Below are 17,735 nucleotides of genomic sequence, written 5' to 3'. Positions count from 1 at the left end.
ATCAAGTGCAATTATTCTTTCCCCGTTTTTTTAAGGGGTTGACTTGAGGTCACGTGGTCCAGTTTTCCCTGGAAATAGCCTAAACATTCCTTTGTAGCCATCACTTTTTTTTTTTTTTTTGTAAAAGCGCACCTTAAAAAAACTACTTTTAGTAAAGTAAATAAAACTTATTTGAATAACACAAAAGAATGTGTTTGTCTGTAGGTTCAAAACACGTATTCATGTTATTTTCTCGTCTAAATGACAAATGAAATCCCACTTCGAGGGCGTTCCAGTTGAAAATTCCGACTGGGAACTGGGAAATCCCCACTTCCGAGGACAAATGGAACGCGGCATTATGCCGTAATGGTAGTTTTTGAAATAATTGAGTACTATTTACCACTAGAGGGCGCCAGAAACCACAGCAAACTATACACTAAAATCGAACCATACTGTATTTTATTTATCCTTTATTTATCCAGGAAAGTCCCATTGAGATACAATATCTCTTCTGCCAGGGAGTCCTGGTGTAAATCAATAAGTAAATATTTAAACATAAAACTAAATTTTCATCGCGATATAAATAACTTTTTCTATTAATTTCCAGTACAAAAAAGTGTTATTGTGCACACGCTGCTATTAAAACCCTTGACAAGAATATATTTTCTGCAACAATGAACATCAACTACATGGACATTTAACACGTGTACATATGCACAGTATCACCGCTTGTTCTTTAATACATATATATATATACACACTTTGTTGCATACAAAACAAGCTGAGGCATGAACCAATGTACATGAAATGAAAACTAAGCAAAGCATATATTCTCAAAGATTAATTATGAAGACACACATTTATATATTTGCAAACATATAGTAAATCTAAAAATAGCATTTGCCTCTCGCCAGCCTCTCAGTGAATATTTAACATTTTCAAACATGTTTCCTGATATGGAAGTGCACTCAACAAGTCTTTGACTTGTTTCAACATTTAGAAAAAAAAGGCTTGCACAATTGGTTCAATGTGAAGAAAAAAAATCTTCTTGTGATCATGGTTACACCATAAAATCCCGTACTTATTTCCAGGTGAAGAAAACAGCTGCTTTGTTTGACTCTCCAGTGCTCATAGACCTGTTCTACAGACAGCCAGGAGAGAGCAACAGAGGGAACAACAGAGGAGGAACCAAGACATTTAAAACTGGTGAGCTCCTGAACTCTCAAGAAGAGATCTCTTAAGCACTGAATAACTTATATGTAAATATATATATATATTTTTTTTCCTCTATGAAAATTATTCACAGTTCATATCCCATCTTTATCACCATGGTGTGCCTCCACGGGCGTCTTGTCCTGCCCCTTTTCAATCTTAACGTCTGTCTGCCCAGGACTCTCTAAGGGCTGCTGGTCCTCCTCCAAATCCCCTGCACACTTGACTCCTCCTGCTTCCTGATCCAGATCCCCCCTGTCATCTGGATCCTTTTGCATTTCCTCAACCTCCATTTTTTCAAAGTCTTCATCCGTGTTTTCAGCTTCTTTCAGAGTGGCCAGGTTCCCACATTCAGCTTCCTCTGTTAGGTTATTGAAGACCTGGTCCTTGTCCCCATTTTCCTTTGGGACGTCTAGTTCACTGGGGGACAGATCGCCGCTAGCAGCTGCCACTTCCTCTCCAGCTGACCTCCTGTGCTGTCTGGTGGGCGGACGCCGCTTGAATGACAATCGTGCACGAGTCTGTGTGGAAAAAGAAGAGTACGACAATTCTTAAATATAAGTTAATTTGTATGCTCAGATGATTTCTGTTAACTGTCCAAATCTAATAAGTGTTTGCACGAGAACACCGAACAAAAGGTGGTCAGGGATTCTAAGTAGGCTAAGGGGATTAAATCTCCAATCCTCCATCTTGCTCCATCTTGCTCCAGCTTATCTCAGACCCGCTTAAACAGAAGGCGCATGTCACTGGGGAAGATGTGCATGTGCTCAGCTGTGATGTCACAGCTCACTTGGCGAGCAGCGTGAGAAAAGACTTCAGGGGCTTCAATGTGACAGTAACTCATCGTTGTTAATAAGTGGCTTGGGGGGTCCTATTACAAAAAGAATCTCCAAAAATATGAATACTAGCCTAATAAACTATTCAAATGTGGTTCAATTACATCAGGAGGACTGAGTGCATCTGCTAGCGGTCATAGTTTAATTGATGCAGTAAAACCGATGCAGCTGTATTATACAAGAGGACTTTAACATAAGTTAAATATGAATGTACGCTGCTTTAACGCCGTCTGACGCGCAGCATCCTTTGTTGCGTTTACCTTGTTAAAGCTCGGCAGCGGGGTGCCCTCGGGGGGACTCTCGAAGCTGATGGGATCCTCCTCTTCGCTGGACTGACGCGACGGCCGGAAGGTGGGGCTCAAGGGGCTGCAGGGGGTGGTGGGAGACAACGGTGCCGGCTGCAGCTTCACCTCCGGGCTCTTTGGTGATGATGGCAGCAGAGCCGTGGGGGACAGGGAAAGGTTGGCCTGCAGGAAGGAAGCAGAACCCTGGAGTTTAGGCTAAACAAGTCCTGGCAGAGTGCATGAATACATCTGTCTTACTCATGAACCAAACAAAATTCAGTAAAACCTGGTCATTTTAAGACATGATAAAACATTTTAAGAAACAATAATTAAAAAAAAAGGGTCATTATAAGGCTAAGTAACAATTAAATGTGAACAAAATTAATACAAAATTATGATATTGAGAAAATGAGAGCACTTTTTTACCCTTTGAATAAAATCCTTAGAATTTTAATCATTTTGCATGTTTACAAATGAGACATTGCAGCGCCTTGCACCTGTCACAGTCCTGTTTTGAAAGCTAACTGCCTAATGTAAATCTAATGGAAATCCCCTTTCAAGTGTGAGAAACTCTCCAGAGCAACAACTCAAAATTCCAACAGAAGTCCTGAAAGAATGTTGAAGTTCAAAGGAGAACATCCTACCTGCACTGGGGAGAAAAGGAAGAGCGAAAAGCGGCAGCCCTTTTGCCCCATGGCTGCCCACCCTGTAAAATACCAACTAAAGGATCTGGAGTGACGAGGTTTTGAAACCCTTTCGTGGCCTGTGATCCAATTAGCTCATTAATCTGAGCCACTGATCAGGAGCAAACCCCTCCCATACTGTATCTCCTCTGCATGCAACAACTTGAGGCAAAAGCGCAAACAGGACAGTAGGGGGCAGTAATGGTTCATATATCCTCAACCTCCTGGCTTCATAACTCTCAGGCTGCATAATATAATAACAACGATGTCATCCCAGCATGACAAGATGTACCAACCTGCAGTTTCTCAATGATGGCTGAGTTCTTCATCTTCAGTTTCAAGGGACTGGGGGACACCGAGTTCTGCCGGAGGATAAAGTCGGATGAGGATGTAATTCACAGAGATCCATGTCATGTTTTCTAACTCTTTTATAAACTTTATAAACTTTTATAAACACAGCATAAGTTGTATTTAATATATTCGATAACTAAAGTGACTTTTCAGACTTTTGTCCCAGACTGGTGACCTGTTCAGGGGCCTCCTAGTCCACTTTCTATTTCCATGTTGATTCATCTTTTTATTTCGTCCTGGATGTTGTTGTTGTTTTTTCTTTTATGTATTCATTCTCATTTCATTGCTTGCGTAACGTCAGCACTCTTGTGTGAGAGAGCACAGCTGTTCGGTAAAACTCTAGACGCCACCGAGCTGTAAGTGCTGCTCGTCAAATGTGTTACACAAGTGGTGACTTTTCAGCCCTTTTTTAATGAATACACACTTTTGCTTCTTTGCTTTTCTCCAGTCTGACAGATTTCAGGATGATATTAGCCCAGCCAGGCACCTTTCTCGTCTTTGATACAAAGAATCCTTTTACAATTGATCCTTTTTGTGAAGGCTTGGCAGTCTCTAATTAAAAAACATCACATTACGACGGTCTTTCAGTGGTTCAGTGGCTAGGTATTAACATCTAACATATTTAACTAAGATGCAGGTTTTAAGATAATATAATCAATGCATTGTGCCATGGACTGTATTTTTTATCATCCATTTATTTATTTTTCATATGGGACAATTACCTCATCATTTGAGTTGGGCATTGGCAGAATATGACCCTTCAACCTTCCAGCCAGCTCAGCCACGGATGGCTTGGATGGAGAATCCTTCTGGGAAAAGAATAAAATAAAAAAATCAGAACAAAATAATTAAATATTTTATCTAAAGGACAATCTTCACACATGTTTAAAATGATTTTGAGCTAATAATTTTAGTTAAAAATGAAAAAAAAAAAAAAACATTAAAAAGGAATCAACTTGTTTGACATCCATGATTTCAAGCTTTGTGGTTTCAGCACAAACTTCTCCAGCTTCAAGGTTTTCATAGGTCATGACTTTGCCACAAAATCTCTTTCTGTCATTTTGAGTGACTTGCTGAACAAAAAGAGACTAAAGGAGATGTACAACGATCAGCAGAAAGAATGGCAGTCCAAAATAAAGATGTTTCACTTCCTACAGTACTTCTCCAAAAGGAAATGCAGACAGCTTGAGACGCACCGCGGGACGGTTTGCGGGGTCAATTTGCAAACAAGATGGATTCAACTAGTGTGTGGGCTTTCGGCACTTTCTTCAGAGTATCTCATGCCAAGAGCACAGGAAGTGAGCCCCGCTCCCTGCAGCTGTTCAGCATCACGCTGCGGCCTGTGACAGCAGGGACCGCTCCTTGCTGCTTGAAATTGTTATCACTTCTTGGCTGCTTTACTTTCCGTCTCTCCCACTATTCCCAAGCTGATTGCAGCACAGCCCTCCTCCGCACTCCCCTTTGATGACCAGTAACCAGCTCTATCTGCGGGCTTAAGTGATAAGTTGGCGTCGGACCGGCATGTGCGCAAATGTAAAGTCATGAAAACACATTAGTGTTATTCTTCTGCCAGGTTCACTTTTGCACCAAGCGTTTGGGCCTGCTAATGGGATGAGGCGTTTGTTTACGTTCGTCTGCAGTCTGCGCTTTGGCTAGACTGCAAATTCTCATGCATCATTTTGCCATTTAATGATTTGCATCTCAGTCGCTGCTTGTGGGACACCTCCCTTTTCCTCTCTGGCTTTTATAATACTTAGCATTTCCATCATGGTTTTATTGACCACTAAAAAGCTCGTGCCTCTTCTCACGACTGCCAGTTCTGACACATTTCCTGGGTGTGCACTCCCCCGGTTCCTCCACCCTGCACAGTTTGGGCCACTGCCCATGAAAACACGGATCTCCCAGGCATCATAGATGCACATTCCATGTTTTAATCGCATGTTTTATTTTCCCTTCTCTCTCTCCTCCCCCCCTGTTCTCCCCATGACCTCACCACCTTGTTCCCTCCACCCAAGTCAGGGGCAGCACCGACTCGTCCCGCGGTGCCGCTGCTCAGGCTTCTCGCCGTTGTTCTGATCCACATCCAAACCTCTGTCATAGGGGATAAATAGTAATTACCAGCAGGGACCACCCACCCACTTCTCTGGATTTTATTTTTTAACCTCTAATTGTTAACTCTTTCCTGTCCCTCAAAAACAAAGAAAACTCGAGTCAAATCAGAGCAAGCAAAGGAAGTGGGGCTCTTTGTCAAAGTTGTGGATCAGATGTTTTGGGCGTAAAAAAAAAGAGCTTATTTTCATCATTTCTGAGTTGGGTGGTTCTGCATCTTACTGCTAATGTTGGGAATGGAATTCGTTCATGTTTAGGAATGAAAACATTACATCACATTACATTTAGGAGACGGTTTTACCCAAAGTATCTTACAACAGATAAGACAGTATGTAAAGAAGAGTTAGTTACTCGCAAAAGGGACTTTGGATGTTGCATGAATAATCCCAAAGCGTGTTCAGTCTGATCTTTCTTTTTTCATAACAATGAAATCATGTGATGATGATGATGATGATGATGATGATGATGATGATGATGATGATGATGATGATGACATAGAGTCACAGTGCAACAAAGTGCATGCACAAGAACATATGCTGGCTTGTAAATGTCATATGTGTGCAGATGATGTTAAAACGACCCTTTTTAGAGTTGAAACTGCCCTGTTAAAGTATCCACCCTACACAGCTCATCTCTGGTGTCGCGAGGTGGCCTTTAACGGTGCATTCCTGTTTGCATCTTTATCAAGATGGACGAGTGCAAGTGACACGTTTGTTCCTTGCAATGTACCTGCATTTCCTACTGTGCTGAGGAATTATATGTACCGATTTAGGTAATGGATAATTAATCTAAATAATCTAATTATAAGGGTTTTAAGTGACCCGGCACACAGTGACACAAGATATAATTCCTGTTTCTGGAAATACTGGAAAAGATCTCTGTCTACATCTTAAATTCTGTCAATTTAGGAAATCTTTTTTTTTTTTATTTCGTTATTTTGTTATTTGACATGGACGAAAGAGCCTCCCATAAGGCTTACCTACAGTATCTATCTATCTGTGTGTGTGTGTGTGTGTGTGTGTGTATTAGGGTCAATGTAATCTCCTGATCATTCATTTTTACCATGCATAGAGTGTGTGTGGTGATACAAACACTTTTAATCATGTTTACTGTAAAATATTCAAGAAATATACCACAACAAATAATAAATCAGTCTGGTAAAGTTGTGCTGCGCTACATTTTAAAGCCCCATTCACCATGGCATTCCAAAGCTTGAGGAACCACAATAACACATACTTAAAATGAATGATGATTACCACATTTCCATTAAAAATATTAATGTTTCCATTTTTTACGTTTTTAAAACAACAAAATTTAAAAAAATCGAAGAAAGCAAAAGCATGTTTGTAACTTCAGAAGACCATCTCATGCGACTAACTATTCCTGGAGAAGGTTTAATTTACTTGAGATGCTCTTTTGAGGACTTATTTGAGGATCTTTCAGTCATATTTAGGTTAGGGGACATTACGATTAAGTCTTCTGTATAAACCAATTCATGGGGGGGAGGGGTCAAAGAAAGTCTATGCTCACTACATGAAAAAAGTTTTATTTTAACCTCAGTCCTGTGGACTTTAAAATATATAGCACATCTGAAAACATGTGACTTAAATTTTTTTGTACGCAGGAAATGTTTCTTGCAATCTCTCTTCTAGGAAAGTCATATGTGTGCAAGTTTAGCTGCTCAGCAGCACAACGCGGAGTCTGAAAAATGTTGCTGAAGCTGTTGTGAAGTCAAACAGGAACAAACGTTAGACCGGGTCATCTGAGAAGTTTGCACCTTCATAAACTTTCTGAAAACTGACTGTAAATGAGCGGCAGGCTAAAAGGAACTTTGTTTCTCAAGTTTCTAGGGGTGCCTGACATCCCTACCACAGCTTACTTTTCTATGGTCCACTCAGCAGTTTTACAAAGCAAAAATGTCGGAAGAAAATGTCATCTTCAACTCTAATGGTCAGTTAATCTGCTCACTTAACTTGCACTATCAATATATTTTTTTAACTATGGTAATGATGTCCACAATGTTTTGCAAAAGACTCCAAGATATCTATAAGGTGTAGCGTGTAACTGTTCAGGCTAAAATGTGAGTTTGATTTTGTCAAAAAGAGAACGTTTCGGAGGCAAATCTGTTTGTTTTTTTTGTACATTTGATTACAATCCAGTCTTTCTGTCTGTTTGTATGATATACTATCAGTGTGATGATCTGTGTTTACTCCACACGGTTGCTATGGCGCCAGAGACGGGGGATGCTTCTTTATAAAGACATCAGGTTCCAGGCAGATTAGCTGTTAACTAACAGGAGTGTAAGGCTTGTTAATGAGGTTTGTGTTGTATTGCTTATGACACAAAAGACGATTTAAAACCCTTTTTGAGTGAACGGACCATTCAGATTAAGATGCATCTTTACAAATCGAATCGAAACCACCTGCACCTGAATCTGAGTTGAAAAACATCTAATCTCATGTGTCAACATAAAAAAAGAAAAATCTATAGCGACACAATGTGGATATGATGAAAATCAGATCTGAAATGTCAGTTTGAACAGAACTTAAGCCCTCAACATCAGCCGACCCGCTGCCTCTGAACACACCGGCAATATATAGGTTCAACTGGCTGGGCAAAGATTATACTTTCAAATCAAGAAGGCTTTCTCAGAAGTCTGTTCACCAAAGTCTCATCCGGTTCGTGTCGCTGAGAAGACAAAACGGAGAGATAAAACACGGAGCCATAGATGGCCACCAGTTGGTTATCAGTAAAGCACGTGTCTCACTCAGCTGGGACCCCACGTTTGGCTGTGAAAGAGTGGGAAACTATTTCTCCGCAGCAGAGAACAAGGCAAACTATTTTTGGGGTTCCAGGCCTGGGAAAAAGCCCTAGAGCCGTTGAGGCGGCCTGGATCCCATTTCTGGTCTGTAACCCCCCCCCCCGCCACCCCCGCCACCCCCCAACTCCTGAGAGAGTCCCTGGAAGTGCTGGACCACTACTGAAATGTACTGTAATTGAGTATACAGAGCAATTGAGCGTGTATAAACAGGGAAACTGAGAAAAAAAAAACTTTTTAAAGCTGTGCCTTAACCATGTCTGACTTTTTTTCCATTAAAAACATGCTCACGTCTAAACTTAAAACAACAACATGTTTTTGCTGAACTCCCTGCATGGGAAAATGCTCATCTTTACTTGGTTTAGACACTGATTATAGAATTATTAATGCAGTGCCGGATTAACGCAAAGGCAAACTAGGCATGTGCCTAGGGCCCGATTGACAGGGGAGGGGCCCAGACAGAGGGACAAAAAAAAAAAAATTTTTTTTTTTTTTTGTCTGCACACATATTAATGGTTGATACCTTGCCGGTAAAGGCATATATATGTGCATTATTACTATATTTAGTATACATACATATACGCATACATACGCGTACACACATATACACATACAGACATACATACTACAGCACACTTTGTCTTACTGCAAATTTTATTGGTCTTTGTAAATTTGACTTCTTATTTAACTATTCAATTTAATCAACACATTTAATTAAGATTTTCTGCAAAATGCAATAGCTTAAAACATTTATCTTATTTTACTCTGTTTACATAGCAATGCTGACACCTGTTGGTGATTTACTGGTACTAATACCTTAACAATGATACTCGCAATCGATAAGATAAGGATAATTTAATAGAGCGGTGTAATAACGTATAAATAATAAAAATCGAAAAATAGTCTGATAGACTGTTTAATATACAACACGTGACTTATTTTGGAAAACAAAGAACCAACTTGTCTATGACTATGCTATGTAAAATGTGAATCAACTTTTATTAGTAACTTTAGTAAGTTTAAGATTTCAATTCATAAATAACATCAATGGAGGGGGGCCCAAAAATCACAGTCTGCGTAGTGTAGTCCATTTATTTAATCCGGCTCTGAGTGCAAATTAATGTGGAAATACATTACTTGTAGCAAAAGCAGGTTTTAGTGTGAAAAATCAAAGATCTCTTCCTCAGATTACACCGTACAACCTAATATACAGTATATATGAGAAAGGAGATATTTCTATGTGTATATAATTAATGATTGGTGGGCTGTGTTTTTGCTGGGGCGAGTATGAATCCCATCGGCGTTCTCCTCTCCAGTGTGAATGGAGGCACGAGGTTTTCTGTATGACCAGCGAAAGTGGAAGCAGAAGCAACGCAGACTGTTGACACAAAGCGTATCATTGTCCGTCCCCTGTGAGAAGAAGCACATGATACTCAGCTCGGTAAATCTTTACATATCGGTTTGATGTAAAGGCCGCCGTCAAGAGATCCAGGCCGTGCAATCCTTCTCGCCACGACCATAGAACTTAAATTCTTCTCTCAAAATCCTCATATGTGGAAATGAGTGGAGGTGAAGATGAGTGAAGCGCGCAGCGGCTGTGGGAGATCTTGTTAAGCAAGTTCACTCGGTGTTATGGCTTTCAGATTGAGTCTGCACATTTTATTTTCACAAGTCAGCAGGATCTGCCAGAGGGAAACCACCTCAGTGAGCAGTTCGCCCCCCCCCCCCCCACACACCCCCTTCTACAGACACTTGTTCAGTGGTTAGAAACCAAAAACAGGCACTTTTCTCGCCTGCTGCCTCTCCAGGAAAACATGATGTATTTTTGAAGCGGAGCTCATACAAATATCACACTTTTCCAGAGCTCTCGCTGGCACTGAGATTGTTTGTCTGTTGCGCTCAACCAGAAGGATGAGGTGAACGCATCATCGGGCGGGTGCAGTCTCAAGGGAAGGGGAGGTGCTGCTGACACGGGCTGGCACTGAGCGCCTGCGAAGAAAATAGGAAATAAAACCCGACAAATCAAAAGATCTTACATTTTTCTTAAGGTGATAACTGGAGGATTATTGTATTTTATTTTATTTAACCCTTATTTAACCAGGAATGTCCCATTGAGATAACAAAAGATAATAAAAACCTCTTTTTGAAGGGAGTCCTGCCCAAGAATCAACAAAAAGTTAGTTTCAAAAAAGTAAAATGACATATAAATGAGATAAAACAGTTAGAGGTTGAGGAGGCTGTCTCACGTGCTCTCAGTCTGGATTTAAAGTCATTCAATGAGATAAATTCCTGTAGTATAGAGATGGGCGGTATGGACTAAAAAATGTATCACGATCATTTCTGGCATTTATCGCAATAACGATAAAAATGACGATAAAAAACTACCAATTCACCTCCATCTTTTTAACTATAAATCTCTCTCGCTCTCAGATCCGCCATGTTTGTTACACAAAAACCTCATCAACGGGAATTTATCTTTCTTCCTTCCTTCCTTCCTTCCTTCCTTCCTTCCTTCCTTCCTTCCTTCCTTCCTTCCTTCCTTCCTTCCTTCCTTCCTTCCTTCCTTCCTTCCTTCCTCCTTGCTTCTTCCATCTTCCTTCCTTCCTTCCTTCCTTCCTTCCTTCCTTCCTTCCTTCCTTCCTTCCTTCCTTCCTTCCTCCCTCCATCCTCCTTCCTTCCTTCCTTCCTTCCTTCCTTCCTTCCTTCCTTCCTTCCTTCCTTCCTTCCTTCCTTCCTTCCTTCCTTCCTTCACGTACCTTGTGCGTGGATTTAACACAGAACCATAAATCATCTTTACACAAACGTCATAAACGGGAATTTATCGTTTTTACCGTGAGATGACAAATTCTTACCGTGGAGAATTTTCTTCACGGTATATCGTGAAGAAAATTCTCCACGGTAAGAATTTGAACGGTAAAATATCGCCCATTCCTACTGTAGTATATAAGGTAACCCCTGTTGTAATTTACTTTTTCAGAGTAAATAATTAAAATAAAAAAAGTTTGGGCATGTCGCGCAGCGTCCTGGTGTTTTCATCTACCCTGACAAAGCCATCTGGACAGTTAATTTGATGTTTGGAAGATCAGTTGCTCATAAAAAGGTTGGATACTTTCCCTCAATCAAGCCACACGCTTTGGCCACAGGCGAAGTATCCTGAGATCCATCCGTGCGCCGTGCAAGGCTGTGTTTGGCAGCAGGGACACCGTCATAAAAATGCCAGCATAGTAACAGGGTTGCCATGAATGAAGTTCCCTACATTTTTAAAATACCTCTCCTTGCAGTAATCGCCATATCTGGACAATCTGTGGATGTTTTCATGAGCTCATCGCAGTGCAGGGACGGCTCTTTAGATGTCAGCATTTCCTCTGTCTCGCTACACTAGTTTATGCTTCCACAAAAATCAAACCGGTTTCCTGATCCATCAAATGCAAATCAAGGAGACAGGTGAAGGAAGGGAGGAGACGTGCCTGCATGTTTGAAATCCCCCAGTAGCAGCTATAACCACATCAAAGTGTTTCCTCTCCTTGAGGTCCGGATTTAAAAATCTTGTATTACTTAAAGACAACAGAGATTAATAGGATTAAGTTTGCTATTCTTCATAGTGTTCCCCTTTGATTCGCATACTGGTGGCAACATGTTTAACTCTTTTCATTTTATAATTCATGAATTCATCTCATATACAGGACTGTCTCAGAAAATTAGAATATTGTGATAAAGTTCTTTATTTTCTGTAATGTAATTAAAAAAAGAAAAATGTCAGACATTCTGGATTCATTACAAATCAACTGAAATATTGGAAGCCTTTTATTATTTTAATATTGCTGATTATGGTTTACAGTTTAAGGTTAAGATTCCCAGAATATTCAAATTTTTTGAGATAGGATATTTGAGTTTTCTTAAGCTGTAAGCCATGATCAGCAATATCAAAATAATAAAAGGCTTGCAATATTTCAGTTGATTTGTAATGAATCCAGAATGTATGACGTTTTTGTTTTTGTAATTGCATTACAGAAAATCACAATATTCTAATTTTCTGAGACAGTCCTGTATACTCTATGCAGGTTTTGCAGCTACATTAAAAAAAACATCTCTTTTCAATCTAAGTTGTTATTGTTTTAGTTTTCTGCATTCATTTGAGTTTCTCAGATCATTTCATCCAATAATGCCATTGCAACCATCCTTCACCTTTCATTCACCATCCTTCCAAGATAAAATGACCTTTAAACCATTTTACACTAAATTTCTCCCAGTGCAACAATAAATACAGCACATGACAGGGTCATCAGAAAAAAAGTAAGTCAAAACATCAGTATCCAGTAAACTTTAATGGCCTGATGCCAAAATGAGAAGCGGGAGGTGCAGGAAGTGTAAGTTAACTGAGATCAGAAAGTAAGTTATACACTTATGCTGATGTTGTTTTTTTGTGTCTTTCTACTTCCTTTGTCTGTTTTCAGATTCTGTGTGCATGTGCCTCCCATTACTGCTGACACAGCTAAAGATGTTTGGCAACATTCAGGTTTCTACAAACATTTCAGACCAAACCACCTCATTGGCAACAGAATGAACAGTTGATGAGTTCTTATCTCCTCTGCAGTTCCAGCTCTCCACCAGTATCTCTCCACACCAGGCACTGCTACGGCTTCAGCACGAAACACGATAGCAGGCCTCGGAAAGCGCACGTATAACACGCAATCGACATTGTCTAGCATCAAACAGAAAATAAAATGAAAAGACATTTAAAACTTCATGAAGCTTCATGAACCATTTAATCGGTCATAAATGTGTAAACATCCTCTAACAAGCAAGGCTGCGTAAACCTTTGGGACATGAAAACGCATGAATTTAATCTTTCAGGCTGATTATCTCTGATCTAAAGAATATGATGAAACCTTTGCCAGTCAAATAGTGCACGCTACAATCACCAAACACTGCACACCTGCAGAGTAATGCAGAATTGAAGATAGCAGTTTTGAAAGTTTATTTTGAAATATATCAACTCAAACACATTGTTGGCTGTTGTTTGGCTTCAACAACACTCTGACTCCCCTTCCTGCCAAAGCAAACATTTGCAAAACTTTCCAGATTTCTTGAATCTTGTATAATTTTCTGTCTTTCATAACTGTTTTTATTAATATGGTTGAACCCGCTGAAGAAAATAACGACCTCTTTTGTTCAAGCTGCGGCACCTCCGCTCACTTTCTGAGAAGTGAAATGCAAATGATGCAGATAAAACATGACCAAACAAGTGTAGAGCAAGTCAGCCGGTAGCGGCAGAAACCTAGTAGGCTACGGTACTTTGTTTTCACACTGTCTTCCCCAGGGAACGGGAAACAAACTGCACTAACTTCAGCAAAAACATGGAGAATCTGCAAAAACTAATTCTGTAATTGACTCATCTGGGGCTTATTAAAGTGCTTGCATCAGAACACAATACAGTTAAAATACTTGGACACGGCTGTGAGGCAGAAATACCAGGCTAAAGATCTGATTTTTAAAGTCACATGAAATGCGGGTGGTTTGCACTGTTATCTCAGTGGGCTCATCTCGCTCCTCAATAAAAGGACTATTATAATTTTGCATCACTGTTAATTCGGGAGAAATTTGTCACACAAATGTGATTTGCAGAGAGATGCAATCAAAACAACCCTGTGACTTAGCGGGGAGGTTGAAAATGCGTCGGCTTTCTTTGATACTGATGCTTGAAATTCCACTGAACCACACAAACAGTTATATTTGTCTTGTTTTATGTCTTTGCAAGGGTGAACAATTGGTCTCGCACTGAAACAAATCTCATGTACATACGCAATTTCCCTCTACTTCTTCTGGTGAAGAAGTAGAGGTGAAGAAGTAGAGGTGTGAGAAGTGGTTCATAACTGTGACACTGTTTTAAATGACGTAGTGCTGCAAAAGCAAAATTGGAAAAACTAACTCATTAGTAAAGTGGCTGGTGCATACTGTTATTGCTCTATTAAGTTTACTATGCATTACGCAATAAATGTGCTCGCCAGATGGTTGGCTTTCCCAAATACTCACTCCTCTGAACTGTGGTGTTGTTTTTTCCATCAAAAGAAAACCACCACACGGCAAAACACACACCCACGAGAGTGATAATCCTCAGGTGCACGCACACACATACCAACAACTGCACAACTTTCCAGTTAGGCGATTAGCAGCTTGCAGCTCCGTACGTAACAAGTAAATATAACCGTTTCCATGCGTTAATCTTTTCTTAAAACGTTGCTGAAGGAGCTGGTGTCGTAAACATGAGCCAGGGTTCGGTGGAGCTAAAACATATGCGACAGGCATCAGTGACATTACAAGGCAGTTGGACACTTGGCTATAGGTTCTTTAGAAAAAAAATACATCAAAAAGATCCTGTACCCTTAAACTATAGCTCCATTCACGAAGCCAGTGCCTTTATCCTTGCTGTGAAGCGCATAAGAAGAGCTGTTACGCCACTGAACCAGCTTGGGAGGTAGTAACATAGGCATAAAAGAGGGAAAATGTGTGTTGTGTGATCAACAGGGAAGATGTAACATTTGCGTGATGATGGTTGCAAGCTCAGCACCGAGGTTGGAACTCATCAACTCATTGTGGAGATTATGAGAGTTGTTGTTACTTCAGGAAAGTAGGTATATGTCAGGGGTCGGCAACCATGTCAAACCATCAAAAATGTTTGACCTTTTTTACTTTTTCTCTTTTTTTCTTCCTTTTTCCTTTCCTTTTTAATCTCGACATTTCGACTTTTCTCGAAATTTTGACTTTTTTCTCGACATTTCGACTTTTTCTCAACATTTTGACTTTTTTCTCGAGATTGCACTTCAACGTTAATCTGGAAATTACGACTTTTTTCTCGAAATTTTGACTTTTTTCTCGACATTTCGACTTTTTTCTCGACATTTCGACTTTTATTCGAGATTGTACTTTTTTTTTTTTTTTTTTTATTTAATTTGCACAACATGAATGTATACATAAACATGACATGATAATTCATTTCCAGAGGAAGGATAACAGGTAGTGGCTGTGCACGTGAGGACAGAAACCCTAGAGGGGCTTATGCAAGGTCCTCGCCGTCATTAATCTCAACATTAATCTCGACATTTCGACTTTTTTCGTGACATTTCGACTTTTTTCTCAACATTTCGACTTTCGCCATTTGCCTTCATTCTAAGGCTTATATAAGACTTTTCATTTTTTGCGGCTCCAGACATATTTGTTTTTTGTGTTTTTGGTCCAATATGGCTCTTTCAACATTTTAGGTTGCCGACCCCTGGTATATGGGGTACTCGCCACTCACTGAATCACGTCGCCTTGCTTAGTGACCAAGAGAAGCCACTATCTGCTGAGGCCGACCCAGCGTCTCCCTCCCACAGCAGCAGAAAAACTGCAAACACCAGTAAATCTGAAGCCACTTGAACATGAACGTTTTAAATGATGTTAGCATGAATTCAGCATTTGTGCTTTATTCAAGCACAGTCAATGACCAGAGAAAGAAGTGACTTCTGTCTGTTTCAAGACAAGGAAAAGGGCAGTATTCAAGTTGTAGAAAGCCACTTTGTGAAAGCACAAATTAGGGAGGGACTGTTGCACCTTTGTGGCATCAAAGGCGGAATACGAATATGAGCTCCAGTGTGTCTTTATACCACTATCTTTGCATGAAAGTGCCTGATTTTAGCGTAAAGCAGTCTGCTCTTGAGCCAACAACAGTAGTAAGGGTAGTAGTAGGGGCAATCTGCACATTTGACCGTAATAACAACATAAATATAAATGTATAATTACTCTAACCAAACCAATCAAAACAGTTATATATGTTATTATATAACATCTTTTCCTCATATAACCCTACAAATATTCACTGGAACCTCGAATCTGCAGTGTAGTGCTGCTCAAACTTCTGAGTCTTGCTAAACTAACACTGAGCGTCTGAGATGTAGTTTTTGTAGCTTCATTTAGAAAATGTTATATTCATCAACAGCTAAGTCCATCCCAGCGCTCTGCTTGTACAGCGGTCTGAAGCTGGTCTGAATCCTGAACTTGAGAGGTCTATGCATGTGAGAGGACCTTTGTAGTGGATGCCTTGCTCCGCTCCCTAAGGCACTGGGGAGGGGAGGAAATGGGGTTTTCTCTTCTTACCATCCATATGACATATTCTTAAGAATTATGTGAAAAGTCTTTTATGAACAGGGTGGAGGCCACAAGCGTGTGAGCACATGCTGCAGGAAAGAAAAATAAGGGCTGGGAAACCCCTCCTATACCATGCACAAACAGGCCTTTTCTGTTTTCGATTCACTGTAAGTGAGTAAAGACAGTTTGGCCTTTGACAGGGAGGCTTAAAACGGAGTTCAAATACTCGCACAGAACAAAATCACCAATATCATTCACTCTTTACATTTGCAGCACACAGGGACTCGTGACAGATGCTCTATCAGCTCCATTTCCTTCCTTGTACACTCCAATCTGTTGTTTTGAAATTTGACTGAAACACACTGAAATAGAGGTCAACTGTTGCAGTTTCTGGTGAGTTTTTAGCATCAAGTTCAGGATCTTAAAAGAAGCCAAACAAGAAGCCAATCTGACAGTTAGGAAGTTTGCAATAATCCCAATGAACTACAAGATGCTTAAAATGACCCCTGGCTTCACTCCTATTAAAAATAAAATAAAAGCATAAAAACATCAAACAACATCTTAATGCTACCAAATGGATAAATGGTTGTAAACAAGCCTTGCAGGTTAACCACAGGGAAACGCAGTATTAAAAATACTATGAACTCACACTCTCTGAATACCCGTGATGCAATAATGCTTCAGTTTCAGCCACACCAAGGTAACACAAAACCACCATGAAGTGTCAAAAAGCCCCATCAGATGACAGAAACATCTGGCTGCATCACAGAAGTGTGCACGCAGTGAAATCGTTTTTCTACCTCCATCCCGGGGAATGCGCCAGAGATCGTCCCCTCTTGATTTTTTTTTCTCCTCCAACTTCGGCCCGTCGGAACAAACTGCGCGCCGCTTGAGAGGAAAGTGAGGAAAGTGAGGAGCGCAGCGGAGAGAGCTGCAGCGCGCTGTTTATATCTGGAGCCGAATCAGCCGAGCAGAGGAGGGGCGCACAACTTTTACGCCTGATTTATGGTTCTGCGTTAAATCGACGCAGACCTTACGCCGTATGGTACGCGGCGACGCACGCCGTACGGTGCGTGTCCCCGCGTACCCTCGCCGTAGGCTCTGCGTTGGTGTAACGTGGAACCATAAATCAGCCTTTAACGCGCAATAGACTCCATCTGTGGTGTCAAGTAGGTCAGGTTTGAAGAAAAAGAAATACATAACTTCTCCCAGCGACTTTCAAAATAAAACCACTCGATTTCCCTTGTTTTGTCTCAGGCAAAATATTCCTGCATGTGATTAAGAGGATTATGCATATATTATATGCTTTAGGTTTTACCAAACTTGGTTTTAACCGTTA

The 17,735-nt window shown here is 40.4% G+C and overlaps 1 protein-coding gene across 3 annotated transcripts; it reads right to left on the bottom strand.

Moving 5' to 3' along the window:
• Positions 1-468: 468 nt before the first annotated feature.
• zgc:153184 (uncharacterized protein LOC751652 homolog) lies at positions 469-17,336 on the bottom strand. 3 transcript variants are annotated; one of them, XM_061720434.1, is made up of 5 exons: positions 17,197-17,336; positions 4,068-4,154; positions 3,291-3,356; positions 2,288-2,494; positions 469-1,712 (listed from the first exon to the last, which is right to left on the bottom strand). In XM_061720434.1, the coding sequence occupies exons 1-5, from the start codon at positions 17,200-17,202 to the stop codon at positions 1,287-1,289; spliced, it is 792 nt and encodes a 263-aa protein (XP_061576418.1). In that variant the 5' UTR covers positions 17,203-17,336; the 3' UTR covers positions 469-1,286. The 3 variants fall into 3 exon arrangements, with proteins under 3 accessions (XP_061576418.1, XP_061576419.1, XP_061576420.1); XM_061720435.1 differs by having other exon boundaries at positions 4,068-4,151; positions 17,197-17,326; XM_061720436.1 differs by lacking the exons at positions 3,291-3,356; positions 4,068-4,154; positions 17,197-17,336 and adding an exon at positions 2,956-3,171.
• Positions 17,337-17,735: the final 399 nt, after the last annotated feature.

This window comes from Cololabis saira, chromosome 4, assembly GCF_033807715.1.
Source record: "Cololabis saira isolate AMF1-May2022 chromosome 4, fColSai1.1, whole genome shotgun sequence".
Taxonomy (NCBI): domain Eukaryota; kingdom Metazoa; phylum Chordata; class Actinopteri; order Beloniformes; family Belonidae; genus Cololabis; species Cololabis saira.
Note: the sequence above shows the minus strand (reverse complement) of the source record. Positions and strands in the feature narration are given on the sequence as shown.

Coding starts and splice junctions, on each gene's coding strand:
- zgc:153184 (XM_061720434.1), bottom strand. Junction 2,495..3,290: donor CCATCATTGAGAAACTGCAG/GTTGGTACATCT, acceptor TCCTTCCTGCAG/GCCAACCTTTCCCTGTCCCC. Junction 1,713..2,287: donor CGCTGCCGAGCTTTAACAAG/GTAAACGCAACA, acceptor TTTTCCACACAG/ACTCGTGCACGATTGTCATT.